Raw genomic sequence first — 20,328 nt, 5'->3', positions numbered from 1 at the left:
GTGTAATTCGACCAGCTAGAAAGACACAAGTCTTACCCTAGTAGTTGTTTCTTTAAAGTCTCCGTCTTTCTGTCGAAATCTGAGAACTTTTATTTGAATCCAAAGAGAGAAAAAAAAACGAAAGCTTTTTTTAAATATCGTGTTGAATGGCGGGTTACAAAGCAGATGATGATTACGATTACCTATTCAAGGTGGTTCTAATCGGCGATTCAGGTGTTGGAAAGTCCAATCTGCTTTCTCGATTCACCAGGAACGAGTTTAGCCTCGAGTCCAAGTCCACCATCGGGGTAGAGTTCGCTACTCGTAGCTTGACTGTTAACGACAAAGTCATCAAAGCCCAGATTTGGGACACTGCTGGTCAAGAAAGGTTTGTTCTTGTCGGATCCTCTATAACTTAATTGAAAGTTTAAATCTTTAGCTCTGTCTTTCATGTGTTTGTTGTTCTGTCTGAAGAGCTTAAACAAGCTTTAGATCTGTCTTTTTAGATCTTAGAACCATGAATATGATTTAAAGTTTTTATTTTTATGCGAAACTACGTCGTTTTGGGGTGATTACTTATTGCTTTGAAGTTTTTTGTTCTGTTGATGTGTAGGTACCGAGCAATCACTAGTGCATACTACAGAGGAGCTGTTGGTGCTCTTCTTGTCTACGACGTTACCCGACACTCCACGTTCGAAAACGTTGAGAGATGGCTAAGGGAGCTTCGTGACCATACCGACCCAAACATAGTTGTCATGCTCGTGGGAAACAAATCTGATCTTCGTCATCTTATTGCGGTTCAGACCGAAGATGCTAAGTCTTTTGCGGAGAACGAATCACTCTACTTCATGGAGACTTCAGCTCTTGAGTCTACTAACGTTGAGAACGCGTTTTCTGAAGTGCTCACTCAGATTCACCAAGTTGTGAGCAAGAAAGCGATGGAGGCTGGTGATGATTCGGGTAATGTTCCTTCTAAAGGAGAGAAGATTGATATTGATGTATCGGCTGTGAAGAAAACTGGTTGCTGCTCGAACTAAAAGACTCGTTAGTCTCTTGCAGATTGTTATGGATTTGGTCTGTTTCCTCAAAGCTATCGTCGTTCTTCTTTTATACATTCAAAATTCTTTTGAAGATGTCTGCTTTTTTATTATTAGGAAACAATCTATGTTATGCTTTGCTTGAGAACTGCTTAGCTTTGCTCTGGTTTTGTACTGTTAATCGATTTTGTAATTTAACCGGTTTTGGTATATGGTTTGTTCACCGTTGTTTTCTATTCAGTCTGAAAAAAAAAATATTTAAATCGATATTTATTCTGCTAGTTCTGGTCACTGGGCAACATTCATATGAGCAAAGACAGAAGTAGTTTGGTTTTTGGTTAAACCGAAATTTTTAAACATTTCAATTCTGTTTGGCCATCGGTTAATTTCGATTTCAGTTTCAAAATTGATATTAACCAATTTTAAGAAAATTTGGTTAAATCTGCATGGTATTTTCGGTTACCTTATTATAGGTTAACACCAGTCCATTCCGATTTAGTTCTTTTTTCTCAAAAAACAGACAAGAGTACATTTGTACACCAGTCCATTCCGATTTAGTTTTGGTATGACTTTTTTTTTAAAACATTTCGGTTAACTTCGTTAAACTGAACCGAACCGATTTTGAAAAGATTTCCGAACTAAACTGGACTCAAAATCGAAGGTGAACCGAAATTGAGATGTTATATTACACGCAAACACTGAACCGGTTTAAATTGTAAGTTGATTTGTTGAATTTGTGTTAGTAAAATTGTAAATCTAGAGCAGAAAATACGTTAATGAACAAATAAGCGATAAACCAGAAGAACTAAAACATCGAAGTGATTACTTGAAAACTGTTTATAATACTTGGTCAGATGAGATCAAAGCTCAAATTACAAAGAAATTGCACCAAATAGCAATTTTTTGCTTAAAATAAGAGGTATTTCATCCATTTCCTAAAATCACTTAGACTTTTTTATACACATATTAAAAATAATTAAAATATATTTTATATTTTCATTAAATTAAATTACATCTATTTACCAATACTATTTAATCAATAATATTTAAGATAAATAACTTTATTTATAAATTAATATATTTTGCAATTAATTTAATTGAAATTCTAAAATGATATTTTTATGTACTAAAAATGGCAAATTGACAATTTAAAAAAATAGAAAGTATTAATTTATATGTTTTGTGTATTTAAAAGGGGTTTATATATCCGTGTGTGCATGTATTTATTAGTACGTTAAGTTTTATTAAGCCTATGTTGAATTAGGTTAGACTTGTGTCGGCGTGTGTAACAGGTTATTAAGCTCAGAAGCAGATTACCTTGGTTAACTTCTTGTGATCATCGATTGCATGCAGATTCATCGATTTATCTTATTGTGAGTATTTGTGTCACTGCTTTCTATGTGTTACTTTGTGGTTTTGATTGAAAATTAAGTGTAGTGTTTGATCTAATTTTTATTGCAGCTTTTATTGCTATTGAAAATAATGATGACAACGATGAACGATCTTCCACATGATTTGATAGGGGAAAAGATACTCACCAAGGTTTCCATAACATCTCTGATAGCGGTGCGGTGTACTTGCAAATTATGGAATGCATTATCCAAAGAGTTTATTGTCGGTAGAGAAACATCAAGGCAGCATCGTGAGTTTCTAGGCTTCATGATGGCATCTAATAAGATTTACCCCTCTAGCTTCGATATACAAGGAATCCGAAAGCACAACAGCTCGGTCGATCCATCAATGAAGCAAGTAAATTTACTTGATCAAGTTGAGATATAAAGTCTTTCACTGTGATGGCTTACTGCTATGCGTCACCAAGGACAACACCAAACTCTTGGTCTGGAACCCTTATGTTGGGCAAACAAGGTGGATCAGACCGAGAAAATGTTTTAAAAAATCAGACTTGTATGCTATTGGTTACGACAACAACAATAAGGTCCGTAACTATAAAATCTTGAGACTTGATCGTTATTGTGGCATTAGGTTGGAAATCTACGACTTTAGTTCTGATTCATGGAGCGTTCTTGGTGTCATCTCCCACTGTATAATTTATCAGTTTAGACGCGGCGTGACTTTGAAGGGATGTAATTACTATTTAGGCAGTGTGAGAAAAACAAGTAATGCACCTTCGTTTAAAAGCTGTTTGCTATGTTTCGATTATACTCCCTCTGTTTTTAAAAGATGCATATTCTAGATTTTTCACATATATTAAGAAAACTCATTAAAGATGCATTGTTTTTTGTGAATAACAATTTTCCATAACTTTAAACCAATAGAAATTCAATAAATACCATTAATATTTTTGAAACTTACAATTTTTCATAAAATCATACATTGAAAAGTAAAAAATGTATCTTTTTAAAACAAATTTTTTTTCCAGAACATACATAATTTAGGAACGGAGGGAGTACAAGGGAGAGATATGGACAGCCACTGCCTATCCCGTATAACAACAATTTTCATAAACAAGCTGTGTCTCTATCTACAGCTAGAGAAGATAATATCGCTGCACTTTATTTTGATTCTCGTCTTTATGGGACATCGGAGATTTGGGTTACTAATAAGATTGAGCACAACGCGGTGTCCTGGAGCAAGTTTTTTAAGGTGGAGATGACGATGATGAATCAACTCAGAGTTCTTAATTTTGGCTTGAATGCTGATATTTTCTTCGTTGATGAGGAGAATAAAGTTGCGGTGGTTATTACTAATAGCCGAAGTCGCTCATGCAATCAACCAAAAGCTAGCATCATTGGAGAGGATGGATACTTCAAATCTATAAAAATAGGAGAAATGAATTCAAATCTCCCTACAGAGTTGTATCCCCTACTTGTGTTTTCCCCTTATATTCCAAGCTTAGTGCAAATCAACCGACCATTGGAAAAAAAAGAGAGAAAGAGATGCCTAACTGCCCTTGATTAAATTCTTTTATCGTCCACTTTTGCATTATTTTTCTATTTTCATGTCATTTTGTTCCACAGAGACGTTGAATGCCAAAGCTCTTTTACCATATAACTCTCTGGTATTCTTCTTAGCCTTTAATACAAGAGTTGAGATGGCTTGATTTGAGACACTACTGATACTTACTATACCAGAATAAATTGCAAAAGCTTAATTCTTATATTTTTTCATAGACTGATTTTTGTTGAATTCGTGTAAACAATTCTAGATGTGGAATAGAATTTATCTAAACGATGCATTGAGGAACTTATTCAACGGATAAGCGATTAGTCAGAAAGAAATCTAACAGAGCTTGGTTAAACCTATAATTTGTACCTCTAGATCTTTTTTTTAATCTTTTTGGGGGTCCTTGGTACCATATTTGCTAGTTCTAGCAGATTGGAAAAAAATCTTTTTATGCTTTGTTCATTAATGAAATTCACATACTTTTTTTTTGATAAAAGATTTTCTTGAAACTCACATACTTATCAAAATATATACATATAACTCTTGGCATGGAATACTTATGTTGGGCAAACAAGGTGGAACAGACCGAGAATATGTTAAATTGTTACGAAAAGTCAGACATGTATGCTATTGGTTACGAATTTTCAACATGTTCTTGACTTTTCTACTGCCAAGCTCATGGCGTATGAGACTAATGAAAAAAAAAAAATACTTATATGAAATTTTGAACATAGTGCAAAACTGCAAATAGAACTGTTATATATGAATTTTTACAAATTCGATAAATTCATTTTATAAATTCATTTTAATTAATATAATATATATGTACTATTATTCGAAAAGTGAATGTGCTTAGTTGTCACATTTTCATAATTTTAAGACAAGTCATTAGTTCAATTAATATTATTAATTAAAATTATATATCATAAAAAACTAAAACTTTAGAAAATAATAAACATAATATAAATATAATCTACGAGAATACATAGATAATGTTTGCGATTTATTATTTTGTGTTGATTAATTTTGCTATTGTTATGCTATTTTCAAAAATGGCTATTGTTATGCTATTGAAGTTTTATGAGTTGTGATTATTTAATTATAATATTTTTAGTCAATTTTTTCAAATAGATTTTTTTTTAAGTTTTTTGTCACAAAAATATCAGTCAATGAAGAAAATGACCAAAATAGCCTCTTTTTATTTTGAAATTTTCAATTTTTTTTTTAATTTTAAACCATATCCCCAAAACCCCACTCCTAAACTCTAAACCCTAAATCTAGATTAGTTAACCAATAAAACTTATTTTGGCCATTTTCTTCATTGAATGCTATTTTTGTGACATAAACTTAAAAAGAACTATCATAGAGAATTTCTCATCATTTTATTACCACTGGATTTCTTTTCAGTCCACAAATATAATAAGTGTTTAATTTCAAATCCAAGTTTCTTAATTCAATTATTATTATAAAAAATATTTTGATCCAAAATCTATTTCCCATAAATAAAACAATAAAACAAAAAAAATAATACATTGATTATCAATATGAATATTAAAGTTTTATAATTTATAATATTAATTTAAATTTGTATTTAAGTCAACAATTTAATTTTTATAAAACTAAATATTAGAATGAAAAATTGTTAGATATTTATATTATAGTCCGCATTATAATTTGTGATATTAAAAACATTATTTAAAAACTAGTTTAAGATGGGTATATATATATCCGTGTATGCGTGTTTTCATTAAACCCAATTAATTTTATTAAGCCCATGAAGAATTAGGGTTTCGACCTGTTCAAGCACACCTTAATATATAGAATGAGGGTCATTAAAGCTCAGAAGCATGTTACCTTGATCACTGATTGCATGCGTGCAGATTCATCGATCCACATTGTGAGTTTTCGTGTCACTGTGTTACTATTTTTGATTGAAAATAAGATATGTAGTGTTTGATCTTATTAATATTTCTATTGCAGCGTTTGTAGAAACTTATTAAAATGACAATGTGCGATCTTCCACACGATTTGATAAGGGAAAAGATACTCACCAATGTTCCAATAACATCTCTGAGAGCAGTGCGGTGTACTTGCAAATTATGGAATGCATTATCCAAAGAATTTATCCTTGGTAACGAAACATCAAGGCAGCATCATGAGTTTCAAGGGTTCATGATGATATCTAATAAGATTTGCCCCTTTAGAGTCGATATCCAAGGAATCATCAGCAATCACAACAATTTGGTCGATCCATCCACGAAGAAATTAGATTTACTTGATCAAGTCGAGGTATCTAGAGTAATTCACTGTGATGGCTTACTGTTATGCGTCACCAACAACAACTCCAAACTCTTGGTGTGGAACCCTTATCTTGCGCAAACAAGGTGGATCAGACCGAGAATATGTTACGAAAAATCAGACATGTATGCTATTGGTTACGACAACAGCAGTAAGGTCCGTAACTATAAAATCTTGAGACTTAGTACTAGTCATTATTATGGCCTAGGCATTGAGTTGGAAATCTACGACTTTAGTTCTGATTCATGGAGCTTTCTTGGTGTCTTCCCTGACTATAGAATAAATTCTTATCACAGCCTCGTGAATTTGGCGGGATCTACTTACCTTTTTGCTAGAGTGATCAGAAGAACAACTCGTAAAAAGAGAAATCATTATGAGTATTTAGCATCTTTGGAAAATTGTTTGCTATGTTTTGATTATACAAGTGAGAGATTTGAACAGCACATGCCTCCGTTTAGCCCTTATTATTATTATACGGATACTGTGGCTTTATCTACAGTTAGGGAAGATAAACTTGCTGCACATAGTTATGGTTTTTATCAATCGTCTGTGACATTGGAGGTTTGGGTTACGAATAAGATTGAGGACAAGGCGGTGTCGTGGAGCAAGTTTTTAAAGGTGGATATGGGATCAATGGTACCAGTCAGGGATTTTCTGTGCAATTGGAAAGCTGATTTACTCTTCGTTGATGAGGAGAATAAAGTCGCTGTGATAATCCATGAAAGCCGAAATTACTCAACCAAGCTCCAACTAACAGCTTACATCATTAGAGAAGATGGATACTTCAGATCTATGAACATCGGTGAAGTGAATTTAAATTTCTCTAGAAAGCTTAGTGTGCAACATGTGTTTTCCCCTTATCATCCAAGTTTAGTGCAAATCAACCGACGGTCATACCGGGGAGATGGCTGTGCGAATGGGCATTCGGAACCTTTGGGTAGAGTCTGACTCGTTATATGCAGTCTAGATGATTAGCTCCAAGCCCCATAAGCATTCCAAAGGAAGAAGGAAAAAAATAAGAGATGTCTAATTTGCCTTGATTTATTTCTTGTATCGTCCGCTTTTGTCTTCTTTTTTATTTTCATGTCATTTTGAAACATAAGAGTTGTTTCCACTGAGACGTCAAATATCAAACCTCTTTTACTAACTCTAGTAGTATTTTTCCGAGCCTTTACTAGAAGAAGTTGAGAGATGGCTTGATTTGAGACACTACCAAACCAGAATAAATTGCAAAGCCAAATCATTTAGTATTTTATAGACCGATTTGTTAATTTTTGTTAACACTGCAAACGTAAAAGAGACAAGCAAAGATCTGCCGAAGAAGATTTAGAGTTCGGTGAACTTTACATAGTGAAATGGACAAGACTCTTGACCCCTCCAACAACACTTCTCATAGTTAACTTGGTTGGAGTCGTTGCTGGATTCTCTGATGCTTTAAACAAAGGTTATGAAGCTTGGGGACCTTTGTTTGGTGAAGTTTTCTTCGCCTTTTGGGTCGTTCTTCATCCTTATCCTTTCCTTAAAGATCTTGTGGGAAGACAGAACAGAACAGAACACCCACCATCGTTGTTCTTTTGGTCTATCTTGCTTGCTTCTGTGTTTTCTCTTGTTTGGGTTCGTATCAATCCTTTTGTTTCTAGGACTGGTACAACCTCCCTTTCTGAGAACTGTCTTTTGATCGATTGCAAAGAGATGGTGTTTTGCATTTTGTATTTTGTTTAAGGATTGATATATGTATATATTTTATCGAAAATTCGACAAAAGTATATAAAATTTTCAACCTGTGGGAGGTAAAATAACATATGGTTTCTTTATGCACAAGTTAGTAAGAGTTCAGTCTAGTATGATTACTTGGTGCACAAGTTAAATAGTGATGTTTCCACATATTCATATTAGAGTGTCATTTTCATTTCAAAGGAATACATTATTACATACAATGTAAATGTAACTCAAACAATGCATCTTATTTTGAGGTATTATTGGCAAAACTGGTGAAAAACTGACAGAAAAAGACAGTGAAATCCGCCATAAAAATCAGTCAATATGCTTCTCACTCAGCAGTTTAGCGGAATATCGTATGAAAAAAAAAACTGAAATAGAAAAAATCCAAAATAGACTAGATTCCATGAACAAAGGCATCAATGTCAGGCTGAGGAAGGTCATCAAGCAACGAGTCAATGCTACATCCTTCCTCAAGCAGCTTCTCATTGAATCCAAAGTCATCAGTAAACACACACTCCGGCACAATCCTGTCTTGTCCGTAAAACTCATCTCCCTTCTCCTTCTCCTTCTCCTTCTCCTTCTTCTTCTCCTCAACAGCCACAACATCCTTCTTCTTGCTACTCTCTTTGCGTCTACCTCTTGCAGGAACAGAAGAAGAAGACAACACTCCCACATCCAAGCTCTTTATGTAATCCTGCAACAGAGAAGGTCTTGGATACTTAGACCTACACTTTCTCTTAGAGAATTGTCTTCTTTTTGTCGCGTTCCAGTGGTTCTTGATCGAGTTCTCTGTTCTTCCAGGTAGTCTTTTAGCAATCTCTGCCCATTTGTTTCCAATCTCTTTATGAAACTCTATCAACACTCTGTCTTCTTCTTCACTCCATGTTTCTTTCTGCAACATATATTTAGTCTACAGTTTCCACAAGCATCATTACATGAATCTTAGTTACTAGTTAATACCTTAATGTCAGGTCTCAAATGGTTATGCCATCTCTCTCTACATTGTTTCCCTATCCTTCCTGGTAACACTTGCGCAATATGTGACCATTTTCGCAGTCCGTACTTCTCCACAAGCTGAATCAATATCCTATTATTCAAGAAAACATGGTTTTGATTGATAACATTTCATATCTTTTTTAATAGAACGTCAAAATCATTAAACTAGAAACAACTATTCTAAGTTCTAACTAATAGCTTGCATGAGGGAGGTGCTCCAAGTTTTCCATCAGCTATGTTTTATCTTGATTATGTTTCACCAATTTAATTAGCTAATTTCTGAATCTAAGTTTTAGCTTCAATATAATTATTGTTGGCAACAATAACCCACAAATGGGACAATTTATCTAAGATTTGTTAGTAATGTTGGTTATGCAATATATAACCATCAATAATCTTGATAATGCAATATTAATCTTAAGCTTTATTATGGTAATGAAAAACCTGTCTTCTTCAGCAGTCCATTGTCCTTTTACTAATGTTGTCTTCTTCTTTCCTTTCCATGACGATGACGACGAGGATGAAGACAACTTTCTTGTCAGAAAAGGCTTGGTCTTGTTGAAACTCATCGCTCTATAAGAATTATTATCTGCGGAAACACATGAAACTTCATCTGGCATCACGAAGTTCATAGGCTTGTTGATGGTCTCTGTAGGAGGGTAATCAAAAGGGATCATCCTCATCATCATCATGTTGTTTTGTTCCAAGTTCATATGATCATGATCATCGACCAAGTTGATCTCTTGATGATGATTACGAGTGAAGTATGGATTCTCTGCAGCTTGGAAATGATGATTCATCACTTGTGGCTTAGTTTCATAAAAGTCGACCATGTTTTCTTGGTAAGAGCAATGCTGGTAAGGATTATTATTGGCACATGACGACGTCGTTTGGATACCGAACAAAGGATTTGAAGATGTAGAGCCATGGTATTGATGATGATGATGATGATGATGATGGTGGTCAAACTGGTTATCATGATCAAGATGGTGAAAATCTTGAAGAAAGCTTGTGGGCTTTGATTGGTCAACGACTTCGAATGGAAAATCTTCTTCCTTCATATGTTCTTGATCACGTGTGAAGATGGTTTGGTTTAGAGGAGCAAAACCACTCTCGTCGACGTAATTCTCCATATTTTTTTGAAAGAAGAGAAAAAAAACTAATTAATTAGTAAAAAAAGTGAAGTGTTTTTGTGTTTGCTTTGTTCTTTCTCGTATTTGTAAGGTAGGAGAAGAAAGGAAGATATTAAATGTGTGTTTTTACTATACCCATTAATTTGTTGGTAAATTTCTAACGTTTGGAGTTTGTTGGTAGCATTAATGTTACTTAATTTATCATTAATTCTCTAATGCTTAACCATTTTGTTTTTTATCATGTATTAACATGAATAATGTAAGGAAAAATAATTTAATTAATTTCAAAATTTAGACTTAGTTACACTGGGAAAAATATATATTCATATTTAGAGTACTAAATATAGTTCAAGACACTTGAAGTTAAGTTTTTCCTTTAAAATTTTTATAAGCTGTATAATTTTGTTGTAAATTTAAACAGATTGAGAATCAAGTAAAGAAAATAGATGGCTTTTTTCCAAAAAAAAAAAGTAAAGAAAATAATAATTTGTGAGATAAAGCTTCTGTGACGTTACACGTTGAGTGTTGTTGAATTTGGGGTAAACATAGTTGAATGTTTGTGAAAACGCTAGTACGAATTTAATATAGCTTTTAATGTGTTTTATTTAGTTGTCTTTAGTTACTTTGTCACAGAAAGGTATTAATTGAGTCAGCAAAAAAATATAATACCCATTTTAATGCTAAGAAGTGTTTTGACCATTTAGCTAATTAATGGATTCAAGAATAGAAATATCTTCGTTTGACGTAAAAAAAATTGAATAGCATCTTCTATGCTAGATTTTGCATTTGCATTTGTATTTTTTATATAGAAAATTAATCATTGGATAACTTAATTGATGGGATTAAAACCTAAAACATGGGTCTCGTGCATGAGCTCAGAAACCTAGACCACATAATTGCTTTGGGCGCAAGTGATCGATTGTTATCTTCTGTCTGCACCAGAATGGAAAACAAACGCCTGAACCGGCAGAAAAATAAATGAACACTGGACGTAAAAATTCGATATGAGAATTTATACACTGCATAGCTTTGGCTACGGGTAACTAGATTTTGTCGAGAAGGTCAAACGCTCTAATATTCTCAACTTTTAGCTCCCAACGTCTTGATTTGAAATGTTTTAATTGAAGTGTTCCTAAAACAGGTTGTATTCCGATTATTGAAACTCATTTTTTATTTTTTATTTATACATTTTTGTTATAATTTCACGAACTCGCTATAATCTCTCACTCTGCAAACTCTTCATTGACACTCAGCTGACCATACAACTTGGTGCAAACTGTTCGTTTAGAGTTATGTGTCTGTTCAATCTCTTTGTTATCAATAAGTTTGAAAATATTTTTGGACACTGGACGTAAACTCTATGAGAATTTTTATATTGAAAGCATACCTTATAATTATATCAACATCAATGGAGACGCTAATAGTCATTAGTCAATCCGCTAACATATTTTGAGTCAACCACTTAGTTTTTAAATAAGTTCAAAGTTCAGAAAAAAACAAATGTTGGCCTAATAGTGAAAATGATAAGTTATTATGTTTGGGTTAGTTATCTAATTTTTCATCTATAATACCATTTACAGCTACGCGTAGTTTATGTATAATTGATTGTTTGCCGGAAATTTAAGTAAGAATTAATGTTTTTAAGAACTTTTTCCAAAATCATACTTTTCCTGTAATTTTGGAATTTCAAGGTTGTTAATGGTAGTTTTTAGAAAAGAAACACAAGTTGTGGCATTTTCAGAATTGACCATATTAATATATTAAAAAAAAATCTTCATTTTTTTCTGTTTGTAATATCAAACAACTAATAAATTGTTTCAAAAAAGTTTGTTGCCACCAAACATATTTAATTAGTAATGCATTATCTTTGAGAGAAAAAGTGTTTTAATTTCAGCTTTTTAATAAACCTGCATATATGATATATAAATATAGGATATTCATTTACCTTTCTTCATAAATTTGAGTTCTGTACCAAAACTTTTACAAGAGCTTTATTTATGAGTATGGGGAGTAAAAAGATGATTCCTATGATATTCTTCTTGTCTCCACCCAATGTATAAGGACTGAACTGGTGCTAGTATCGATGAACTTTTCTTTTACAAAAGTAAAATCAATAGTCTTACGTTACACGATCCCAATCCAGTGCATAATATAAACCATCAGGTTGTATCGCATTTGGAGGTAACGGCACTGAGGGGTATAGAATGATAAACCATCTCCGACCATTAGAAATCATGTAAGGTTTTTTTTTTCTTTTGTCGACATAAGGTTCTAAAACAATAAAAATATTCATACTTTAATTGTACAATTAAGTTTGATATTTTTTTTAAATCATTAAAATATTAGTTGTATGATATGTAGATGAAAAATGTTTAGAAGTGGTTCTAAAACAAAGCTTTTTAAAACTTCTTTTCACTATTTCTCTTAATTATTTTTTATTTCTTTAATTTTAATAGAAGGGTTCTGATTGAAGGTGGTCTTATACTCTTTTATTATGTTAAAGTCTGAACGTTTACAAAAGAACCAGAACAAATGCAAAAGCAATTAGAAAATTATGGTTTGTAATGATTTTTCGAAGTTTATTTCCTATCATATTTTAACAAAACTTTCAAATTTTAAGAATTTTTTTCTCGTCCACTTATTGAGAATTAATAACCTTTTTTGTTGATACTGTTTTTTTTTTGTCAGCTGATCCTGTTTTTTTTTCTTTACAAAATCAGTGGTCATTCTACACTCTTCTTCTCTTTTTTTTTTTTTTGATGTACCACAAATAATCTTTTTCTTTTCTTTCAGATTCTCCCGTCTACATTTGTCAGAATTGAGAATTCTCAAATGGTACACACAACACAACAAAAGCATCACTATCTCTTTTTAGAACTTTTTTTAATTAAGGAAAATCATCACTATCTAGAACAATAGTTCTAATAACACTAATGCAACAAAAACTCAAAAGAGAATGAAAAGAAGAAGAATAGATAAAGGTAAAATCGTAATTAAACCAAAACACAAGACTGAACTATAAGAGTCCCAACTGTCACATGACCCATCTTTGAAAAACCCCAATCTTCCTCTTCTTCTTCTTCTACTTCCCTTCTCTTCTCTTCTGTCTTTTTACTTTCTGACACTTCCTTCCTCATCTCTCTCTCTCTCTCTCTCTTCACCATGAAACTTCCATTACCGTTACTCCTCCTTCTCCTCCTCCTCTCACCCACTACCTCCGCCGCTCCTTCCCTCTCCCCAACCCCTTCTCCAACCATCTCCCCCGTCCCACGCACCTCCCCCACTCCCCCTCGCACATCCTCCTCCTCCCCACTCGACCCAAAACAGCTCAAAGCCCTCGAATCCCTCAACATCCCCACCCTCAGAAACCCCTGCGACCACCACCCCTCCTCCTCCTCCAAACCCCCCACCACCGTCGTAACCTGCGACACCGGCTCCCCATTCCGCCTCGTCACCTCCCTCTCCTTCACAAACTGCTCCTCCGATCTCTCCATCTCCTCCACAGCCCTCAAAGCCCTCTCCCCCTCCCTCACCTCCCTCTCTTTCCACAACTGCCCTTCCCTCTCCCCTCCCCCTCACCTCCCGGACTCCCTCCACTCCTTCTCCGCCGTCTCCTCCTTCCCCCGCCTCTCGGGACTCTCCCTCGCTCGCCTCGTCAACCTCACCGACCTCACCGTCTCCTCCGTCCCCGTCTCCACCTCGGGGCTATTCGTCGTCCTCGGGAACATGCACGACATCGTCTCCCTCACCATCTCCCACGCCAATCTCTCCGGGAACATCCCAAAATCCTTCCACTCCAATCTCACATTCATCGACTTATCCGATAATCTCATCAAAGGACCAATACCCACTTCGATTACTCTCCTCTCCAGCCTCAAAGCTCTAAACTTGTCGTCGAACTCGATCTCCGGCGAGATACCCGACAGCATCGGGGACCTAATCTCGTTAAAGAACCTGTCTTTATCCTCTAACAAGCTGTCCGGACCGATCCCTGATTCGATCTCGTCGATACCAGACTTAACCCACTTAGATCTGAGCGGAAACCAACTAAACGGCACCGTTCCGAGGTTCATCTCAAAGATGAAGAGTCTCAAGTACTTGAATCTCGCTAACAACGCCTTCCACGGAGTCCTTCCTTTCAATGCTAGCTTCTTGAAGAAGCTTGAGGTGTTTAAAGTGGGAGGGAACAGTGATCTTTGTTACAACCATACTATGTTGTCGTCGAAGATGAAGTTAGGTATTGCTCCGTGTGATAAACACGGTTTGCCTCTTTCTCCGCCGCCGCGGAAGGAAGATTCGAGTTCAGATGATGATTACAGTGAAGATGATAGTAGTGAGAAGAAGAAGGAAGAGCATCATGGTCCTAATAAGGCTGTGCTTGGTGTTGCTATTGGATTGTCTTCGCTTGTGTTCTTGATCATCTTCATGATCCTTCTCGCAAAATGGTGTGGTTGATTCAAGAAGATAAGGCCCTTGTTAGTTGTTATTGTTTCTTCTCATTCGTTACTGATACAGAAACAAAGTATAGTAAAAAAAAGCTCTACTCTTTGGAGAGTGGTTAAGAGGATAGTGAATCAAAACCGGTGCTCCAGCACTAATCCCGGTTTAGTTTATTCTTTTTTTTTTTTTTTGCTGTTTTATTTTGATTCAACAACATTTGAGAGTTGTAATTTTGGGTTGTATTATTTTGTAATGATTATTGAATTATTTCTTCAACAAACATTGTTGTTGTTCATTAGTTTGCACATGCGGTTGAACATGGTTTAGTTGATCAAAAATCAAATTGAACTTGTCATTGGTTCTGAATAAAGTAATAGCCAAATCGCGCAAATAAAATAACGTGGTTTTGTTTCCCTTTGAAGCAATGATACCATCATGAACAAGTATGGCTCCAACAAAAGATCCAGCCTGTTCATGTTCTATTGCTTCAGTTTCTCAATGATTAAAACAACACCGGTCTAACCATAAACAATTTATTATTACATGAAAGTAGTACAGTTTTCACCAGAAGCCTCTGCAAGAACAATGTCCATCTTTAAAATGATGAAACCGGTTTGAATCTCTCAAGACAATCTCTCTTCCGGTTAACTTAGACATGAACTTAGCCATTTCATGACAATCTCCACACACTCTTAGATTCTTGGTAACTCTTATGATCTTTCCATGTCCAGAGGTGAGTATCCCCAACCCCATTGCTAGCTTCTCACTATGACCACACAAAGCTTCTTCCTTCTCCATCTCTTCCGCATCGATCAACGCGTACTTAGTCTGCGGTGAGTACCCTTCTTCTCTCATCCTAGCTCTCACCCTCCTCAAAAGAGCCTCAATGTTTTCTGTTTCAGGATGTGAACTGTCTCCAGCTACAAAGATGTTAACTCTTCCCTTTATCTCTATCCAGCTGCATCCAGGATTCTTCCTCAACCCGCGTTGGCCTATCCTCTTTCTTAGCCTCTTCACTTCTTCCCATTTCTCAGCTTCAGCGTAGATATTCGCCATCAGTACATAGTACCCTGTGTTCTCAGGTTCAAGCTCAAAGACCCTCTCTGCAACTCTCTCAGCTAGCTTAACGTCATGATGTATCCTGCACCCACACAGCAACGCTCCCCATATGGTAGCGTCTGGAGGAATCGGCATGCTCTCAATGAACCGGTAAGCTTTTGACAAGTCTCCCGTTCTTGCAAGCATGTCGACAACACAAGCGTAATGCTCTAGCGTCGGCTCGATATTGCATTCGTGCCTCATGATGTTAAAGAATCTCCACCCTTCGTCCACTAGTCCCGAGTGGCTACAAGCGTACAGCACAGAGACGAATGAGATTTCGTCAGGCTCTATACCTTCTCGTCTCTTTTGATCGAAGAGAGCGATCGCTTCTTTGCCAAACCCGTGCATCCCATATCCAGCTATCATCACGGTCCAAGAGACAAGATCCTTGGAAGCAATCTCGTCAAAGAGCAAACGTGCGAGCAACAACGCTCCACATTTCGCGTACATGTCCACAAGGGAGTTAGCAACGTGCCTGTCTCTGAAGAACCCGTTTCTCATGATGTAACCGTGGATCTCTCTGCCTTTGTCAAAAGCAGAGAGACTCGCACAAGCCGGAAGCACACACACCACAGTTCTCTCATCAGGAACAAACCGTTTCTCTTCTAATAGCAGATTGAAAAGGCTTAGAGCTTCGTTGGCGTAACAGTTCTTTGAGTAGCCACCAATGATAGTGTTCCACGAGATGATATCTCTCACAGGCATCTCGGTAAACACTAACTCCGCCTCTTGCATGCTTCCACATTTAGCATACATATCCATCAGAGCATTCGATAAAAAGATATCAAACCCCATATCGTTTTCCTTTATCCACTCATGGACTCGCTTACCTTCCTCTAATAAACGATTACGTGCACAGCAGTTTAAAACCGCAGTGACGGTGTAAACATCAGGACTAATACCTTCTTCTTCCTCCATCTCTGAAAATAGCTTCACAGCTTCACCAGCCAAACCTTCCCTAGCGTAACCAGCAATCATAGAAGTGTACGAGACAACACTTCTATCACTCATCTCCCTAAACACAGCTTTAGCAGAGTCAAGATCACCGCATTTCGAGTACATATCAAGCAATGTATTACAAAACCGATCTTCTCTACTCATACAAGCTTTCAGCCCAATTCCATGGACAGCTCTACCTAAAGACACAAAACAAGAATCAGCACAGCCTGCGAAAACGCTAACTACGGTAGCTAAATCAAACTCGATCCCGGAACACAACATCTCTACAAACAGAGACAACCCTTGTTCCGTCAAACCGGTTGATACATACCCATTAATCATAGAGTTCCAAGAAATAACATCTCGTTCAGTCATTTCATCGAACACCTTACGCGCGCTTTCAACTCTCCCATTCTTCAAATAAAACGCCAACAGAGAGTTCCCCACTGAGCTACACTCTCCAAACCCTAGTTTCAGAACATACCCATGAAGCTGCTCTCCTCCGTCAACGCTTCTCAAAGACGAAAAACTTTTCGAAACGCAAGAGAAAGTATAGCTATCCATCGAAACACCAGAGCTCATCATCTTCTCGAACAGCTCAATACTCCCGCTAAAGTCACCAGCTTTAGCAAGCTCGTTCATCAAGATGTTCCAGAACAGAGCCTTCTCGATCCTGACCTGATCGAAAACTCGTCTCGCTTCTCTCAGATCTCCGCAGTTTGTGTACATGAGCGCGAGTTTCGAACCCATGTTCGAGTCTACGACGAACCCGTTGCGGCGGATAAAGGAAGCGACTTCTTTGCCGTGTTTGAGCGATCTCGTGTCTGCGCAGAGCTGAAGAACAGAGCATAGCGTTCTCGGGTCGATATCGTACTTTTGGGATACGCGGAGGAGTTTCGCGATGTTCTCTAGGTCGCCTGATTCGCAGAGTCTGCGTAATCGAGTGTTCGCGTCGGTTAAGGTTTGAGGAGGATCTCTGTGTTCGATAGAGGCAGTTCTCAACGATGCTTTGTTAAAAATCGAATCTTTTCGAACTCTGGTGACGCTTGCGGTCTCCTTGTGGGTTTGGGAGCGGCGAGAGGGAACGAAACTGAAGCTTGAGGAAGACAAATTCGCCGACAACATCGCCATGTCTTATCTGACTCTGCTCATGAGATGAGAAACCGCGGGAAAGTTGGTCTGAGATAATAGGCTTCTGTAAGAAAAAAAGGTTTCTCTTCAGTAATAAAGTGTTTCAAGTGAAAAGTGGTGTTTTTTAAAACGTAAACTTTTAGCAACTTACGGTCCACATATTTCTGAAGAGCTGTAAATGGACCCGACATATAAAGGTTTTGGCTTTTTGTGAGGAAGTGAAGCCAAAGAGAGAATCAAGAGGAGAGAGCCTACGGTTCACTTACAAGAAGATTTCTCAGCTAAAGCTATGGACTTGGCTCTTCATTTTCCTTCGTTAATGAAACAAGGATTCACGAGAGCAAGTCTTCTTCCTGTTCGAGGTAACCGATTCAACATCATAATCTTGCGACAGTAGATAATGAGTTGTTGCAATGCCAGCTGTTGTAGCTATCTTAAAGAGAGAACATGAGGAGCTGAGAGAAGCAATTTTCCTGTGCAGCTTAACTGAATTTAGACTGATTTGCAGATTCTCTTTCGCCCAGCTTTGGGCAGAGTTTTTCAAGAACAGCGTTTGATGGTGATAGAAGAACAAGGCCTGGAGAAACTTTAAGCAGGAGATCCAAGAAAGGATATGTTGTTTGTTGCAAGAATCCGTCAGATGAACAGAGCTCAGACCAGAGTAAAGCCAAACAAGAGGAGATCATTTCTCTCTTTAGACGGATTCAAGCTTCCATCTCCAAAGGTGAGGAGTCTCAGGGAGCTGATGAGAAGAACGGACACGCGACTTCTGGGAATGAGTCGCTGAGTAAAGCTATTCTTGACGTTCTTGAGAAACCAAGAGAGAAAACTGAAGGTAATCTAAACGTGTTTGAGTTGAATCACAAATCCATTCTTGCACAATATAATTGACTTCTGCAAAATGTAGGAGATGCTGGTGTAAGAAAAGAGCCACCTAAGAGACAAGTAGCTTGGCCACCGACTAGTTTTGCCAAGAGATCTCCTACTAGACCATCTGCTTCTGGTCCAAGAGGTAAGCTTCCAATAACAAAGAGCACTATGGAAGAGACAGAGAAGGAAGATAAACCTCCATTGATTGAAACTATGAAACTTGCAGAGCTCAAAGAAGTTGCAAAGAACAAAGGACTCAAAGGATACTCAAAGCTAAAGAAGAGTGAGATTCTGGAGCTACTCAGATCCTCCTGATTTTAAATTTTCAGTCCACATTCTCTCTGATATGTAAATTAGAAACAACAGATACGGCTTGGAGTTTGTTTAAAGTAGATAGAGTTTAAAATTGATAACGATAACCTCCAAAAAATTGTTCATATCTCGAGGGTACTTAAGGATTCTACCACCACAACAACAAAGCCTTATCATCCAGAATTATAAAAAGAGCCAACACCACAAAACAAAAAGAGACCAACTCTTCAACCAGTGATGTTCTGAGACTTGTTGAGGATAACACCTTCGTACTTAACTTGGAACCACTTCATGGCATCATCCTTTGTCACTCTATGCTGAATCCCAACGCGAGTCTTGCACCTACGGCGACGTGCAACACGGTACCCCGGACGCTCAAGAACAACGTAGAAGTCCATTCCATAGATACCAGTAGAAGGATCATACCTAAGAAAGAAATTACAGAACGATGAGAACACTACTCTCTGTTTCAAATGTGCTCTAAACCAAATCAGCCAAACACTTACTTGATTCCAAGATCAATGTGCTCCTGGATACCGAATCCGAAACAGCCAGTGTCACTGAAGTTCCTCCTCAACAGCTCGTATTCCTTAACTTTCAAACCACTCTCAAGAAGCTGCATTGCCTTGTCTCCTCTCACGGTGACGTAGCACGCAATCTTTTCATTACGCCTAATACCGAAAGACCTCACAGTGTACCTCGCTGTTTACAAACAACTCTACACTCTCAAAACACTACAGATACAAAAACATATATAAAAGACTATAAACAGAATATGTTCAGACATACCCTTGGAGAAGACAGGTGTTTGACCACTGAGCTGTTCCAACACCTACACAATTTACCAAAACCCATTTCAAGGGTTTATATTATTTGCTATGACTCAATCCATTTCAGAGATGCTAAAACGTAAAGTCTTAAACTTTATCTATAGTTCTAACTTTTCTAGATAGTGATTATCTATAAGGGAAGCAAAGAAGGGACCTTGGAGGCACGGGTGAGACGATCACCACTCTCACCAACGGAGATGTTGAGAACGAGCTTCTGAACCTTGATGTCCCTCATTGGGTTCGAGAGCTTCTTCTCTGACGCCTGCATCGCAAGAAACAGAGTATTACACCCAAAAGACTTAATCTTTAAAATGGAAACATAAGGAGGAAGCAATCTAAGGTACCATCTCTGAGGATTAAGGGATGCAAAATCGAGGGAGATGAGCAAAGAGAGTGGCAGAAGAACAGCGCCGGATGCGTTGGTGCAATTATATGAAGCGCTTTAGGGTTTTGCACTATGACGAAAGTACCCTCAGCTTCACTTAATTAGGTCAAAATTATTATTAAAGATAAAAAAAAGCTCCGTTGCCGGGACTCGAACCCGGGTCTCTCGGGTGAGAGCCGAGTATCCTGACCAGCTAGACTACAACGGATTGTTGTCTTCTCAAACAAGAGAAGCTATAAGACTGAATAATA

At 37.0% G+C, this 20,328-nt stretch overlaps 7 protein-coding genes, 1 non-coding gene and 1 pseudogene across 10 annotated transcripts; 5 read left to right on the top strand and 4 right to left on the bottom strand.

Moving 5' to 3' along the window:
- The first annotated feature begins 22 nt into the window (after positions 1-22).
- Positions 23-1,226, top strand: LOC106429732 (ras-related protein RABA1d). Its single transcript, XM_013870487.3, has 2 exons — positions 23-367; positions 593-1,226. Exons 1-2 carry the CDS (start codon positions 147-149, stop codon positions 1,014-1,016), a joined length of 645 nt encoding a protein of 214 aa, XP_013725941.1. The 5' UTR covers positions 23-146; the 3' UTR covers positions 1,017-1,226.
- Positions 1,227-1,423: 197 nt separating this feature from the next.
- Positions 1,424-5,302, top strand: LOC125610262 (annotated as a pseudogene).
- Positions 5,303-5,557: 255 nt separating this feature from the next.
- LOC106429739 (putative F-box protein At4g17200) lies at positions 5,558-7,910 on the top strand. The gene has a single exon (XM_048782513.1). The coding sequence runs from the start codon at positions 5,922-5,924 to the stop codon at positions 7,164-7,166; it is 1,245 nt and encodes a 414-aa protein (XP_048638470.1). The 5' UTR covers positions 5,558-5,921; the 3' UTR covers positions 7,167-7,910.
- Positions 7,911-8,169: 259 nt separating this feature from the next.
- Positions 8,170-12,803, bottom strand: LOC106429762 (transcription factor MYB98-like). Its single transcript, XM_013870513.3, has 3 exons — positions 9,381-12,803; positions 8,901-9,027; positions 8,170-8,832 (listed from the first exon to the last, which is right to left on the bottom strand). Exons 1-3 carry the CDS (start codon positions 10,067-10,069, stop codon positions 8,335-8,337), a joined length of 1,314 nt encoding a protein of 437 aa, XP_013725967.1. The 5' UTR covers positions 10,070-12,803; the 3' UTR covers positions 8,170-8,334.
- A 111-nt stretch (positions 12,804-12,914) lies between these two features.
- LOC106404146 (receptor-like protein 51) lies at positions 12,915-14,791 on the top strand. Its single transcript, XM_013844907.3, has one exon. The coding sequence runs from the start codon at positions 13,232-13,234 to the stop codon at positions 14,522-14,524; it is 1,293 nt and encodes a 430-aa protein (XP_013700361.2). The 5' UTR covers positions 12,915-13,231; the 3' UTR covers positions 14,525-14,791.
- Positions 14,792-14,883: 92 nt separating this feature from the next.
- On the bottom strand, positions 14,884-17,680 carry LOC106404075 (pentatricopeptide repeat-containing protein DOT4, chloroplastic). Its single transcript, XM_013844852.3, has one exon. It carries the CDS (start codon positions 17,678-17,680, stop codon positions 15,071-15,073), a length of 2,610 nt encoding a protein of 869 aa, XP_013700306.2. The 3' UTR covers positions 14,884-15,070.
- A 70-nt stretch (positions 17,681-17,750) lies between these two features.
- LOC106404303 lies at positions 17,751-19,079 on the top strand. 2 transcript variants are annotated; one of them, XM_013845100.3, is made up of 4 exons: positions 17,751-18,042; positions 18,189-18,515; positions 18,588-18,692; positions 18,777-19,079. In XM_013845100.3, the coding sequence occupies exons 1-4, from the start codon at positions 17,970-17,972 to the stop codon at positions 18,863-18,865; spliced, it is 594 nt and encodes a 197-aa protein (XP_013700554.3). In that variant the 5' UTR covers positions 17,751-17,969; the 3' UTR covers positions 18,866-19,079. The 2 variants fall into 2 exon arrangements, with proteins under 2 accessions (XP_013700554.3, XP_013700507.3); XM_013845053.3 differs by having other exon boundaries at positions 18,588-19,079.
- LOC106404423 (60S ribosomal protein L11-2) lies at positions 18,930-20,173 on the bottom strand. 2 transcript variants are annotated; one of them, XM_013845236.3, is made up of 5 exons: positions 20,037-20,173; positions 19,847-19,954; positions 19,652-19,694; positions 19,369-19,564; positions 18,930-19,288 (listed from the first exon to the last, which is right to left on the bottom strand). In XM_013845236.3, the coding sequence occupies exons 1-5, from the start codon at positions 20,037-20,039 to the stop codon at positions 19,090-19,092; spliced, it is 549 nt and encodes a 182-aa protein (XP_013700690.1). In that variant the 5' UTR covers positions 20,040-20,173; the 3' UTR covers positions 18,930-19,089. The 2 variants fall into 2 exon arrangements, with proteins under 2 accessions (XP_013700690.1, XP_013700623.2); XM_013845169.3 differs by lacking the exon at positions 20,037-20,173 and having other exon boundaries at positions 19,847-19,960.
- A 39-nt stretch (positions 20,174-20,212) lies between these two features.
- TRNAE-CUC lies at positions 20,213-20,285 on the bottom strand. Its single transcript has one exon. It is a non-coding gene; the product is annotated as a tRNA-Glu (tRNA).
- Between the last annotated feature and the right edge of the window lie 43 nt (positions 20,286-20,328).

This window comes from Brassica napus, chromosome A1 (genome assembly GCF_020379485.1).
Source record: "Brassica napus cultivar Da-Ae chromosome A1, Da-Ae, whole genome shotgun sequence".
NCBI classification, from domain to species: Eukaryota; Viridiplantae; Streptophyta; class Magnoliopsida; order Brassicales; family Brassicaceae; genus Brassica; species Brassica napus.
The sequence above is the reverse complement of the archived record's forward strand: the minus strand, read 5'-3'. Positions and strand labels throughout refer to the sequence as shown.

Coding starts and splice junctions, on each gene's coding strand:
- LOC106429732 (XM_013870487.3), top strand. CDS start 147: ATGGCGGGTTACAAAGCAGATGATGATTACGATTACCTATTCAAGGTG. Junction 368..592: donor GACACTGCTGGTCAAGAAAG/GTTTGTTCTTGT, acceptor GTTGATGTGTAG/GTACCGAGCAATCACTAGTG.
- LOC106404423 (XM_013845169.3), bottom strand. CDS start 19,960: ATGCAGGCGTCAGAGAAGAAGCTCTCGAACCCAATGAGGGACATCAAG. Junction 19,695..19,846: donor GTCTCACCCGTGCCTCCAAG/GTCCCTTCTTTG, acceptor TAAATTGTGTAG/GTGTTGGAACAGCTCAGTGG. Junction 19,289..19,368: donor CACATTGATCTTGGAATCAA/GTAAGTGTTTGG, acceptor TTTCTTTCTTAG/GTATGATCCTTCTACTGGTA.
- LOC106429739 (XM_048782513.1), top strand. CDS start 5,922: ATGACAATGTGCGATCTTCCACACGATTTGATAAGGGAAAAGATACTC.
- LOC106404146 (XM_013844907.3), top strand. CDS start 13,232: ATGAAACTTCCATTACCGTTACTCCTCCTTCTCCTCCTCCTCTCACCC.
- LOC106404303 (XM_013845053.3), top strand. CDS start 17,970: ATGGACTTGGCTCTTCATTTTCCTTCGTTAATGAAACAAGGATTCACG. Junction 18,043..18,188: donor AAGTCTTCTTCCTGTTCGAG/GTAACCGATTCA, acceptor ACTGATTTGCAG/ATTCTCTTTCGCCCAGCTTT. Junction 18,516..18,587: donor ACCAAGAGAGAAAACTGAAG/GTAATCTAAACG, acceptor TGCAAAATGTAG/GAGATGCTGGTGTAAGAAAA.
- LOC106429762 (XM_013870513.3), bottom strand. CDS start 10,069: ATGGAGAATTACGTCGACGAGAGTGGTTTTGCTCCTCTAAACCAAACC. Junction 9,028..9,380: donor TGGACTGCTGAAGAAGACAG/GTTTTTCATTAC, acceptor CTTGAATAATAG/GATATTGATTCAGCTTGTGG. Junction 8,833..8,900: donor ATTTGAGACCTGACATTAAG/GTATTAACTAGT, acceptor TATATGTTGCAG/AAAGAAACATGGAGTGAAGA.
- LOC106404075 (XM_013844852.3), bottom strand. CDS start 17,680: ATGGCGATGTTGTCGGCGAATTTGTCTTCCTCAAGCTTCAGTTTCGTT.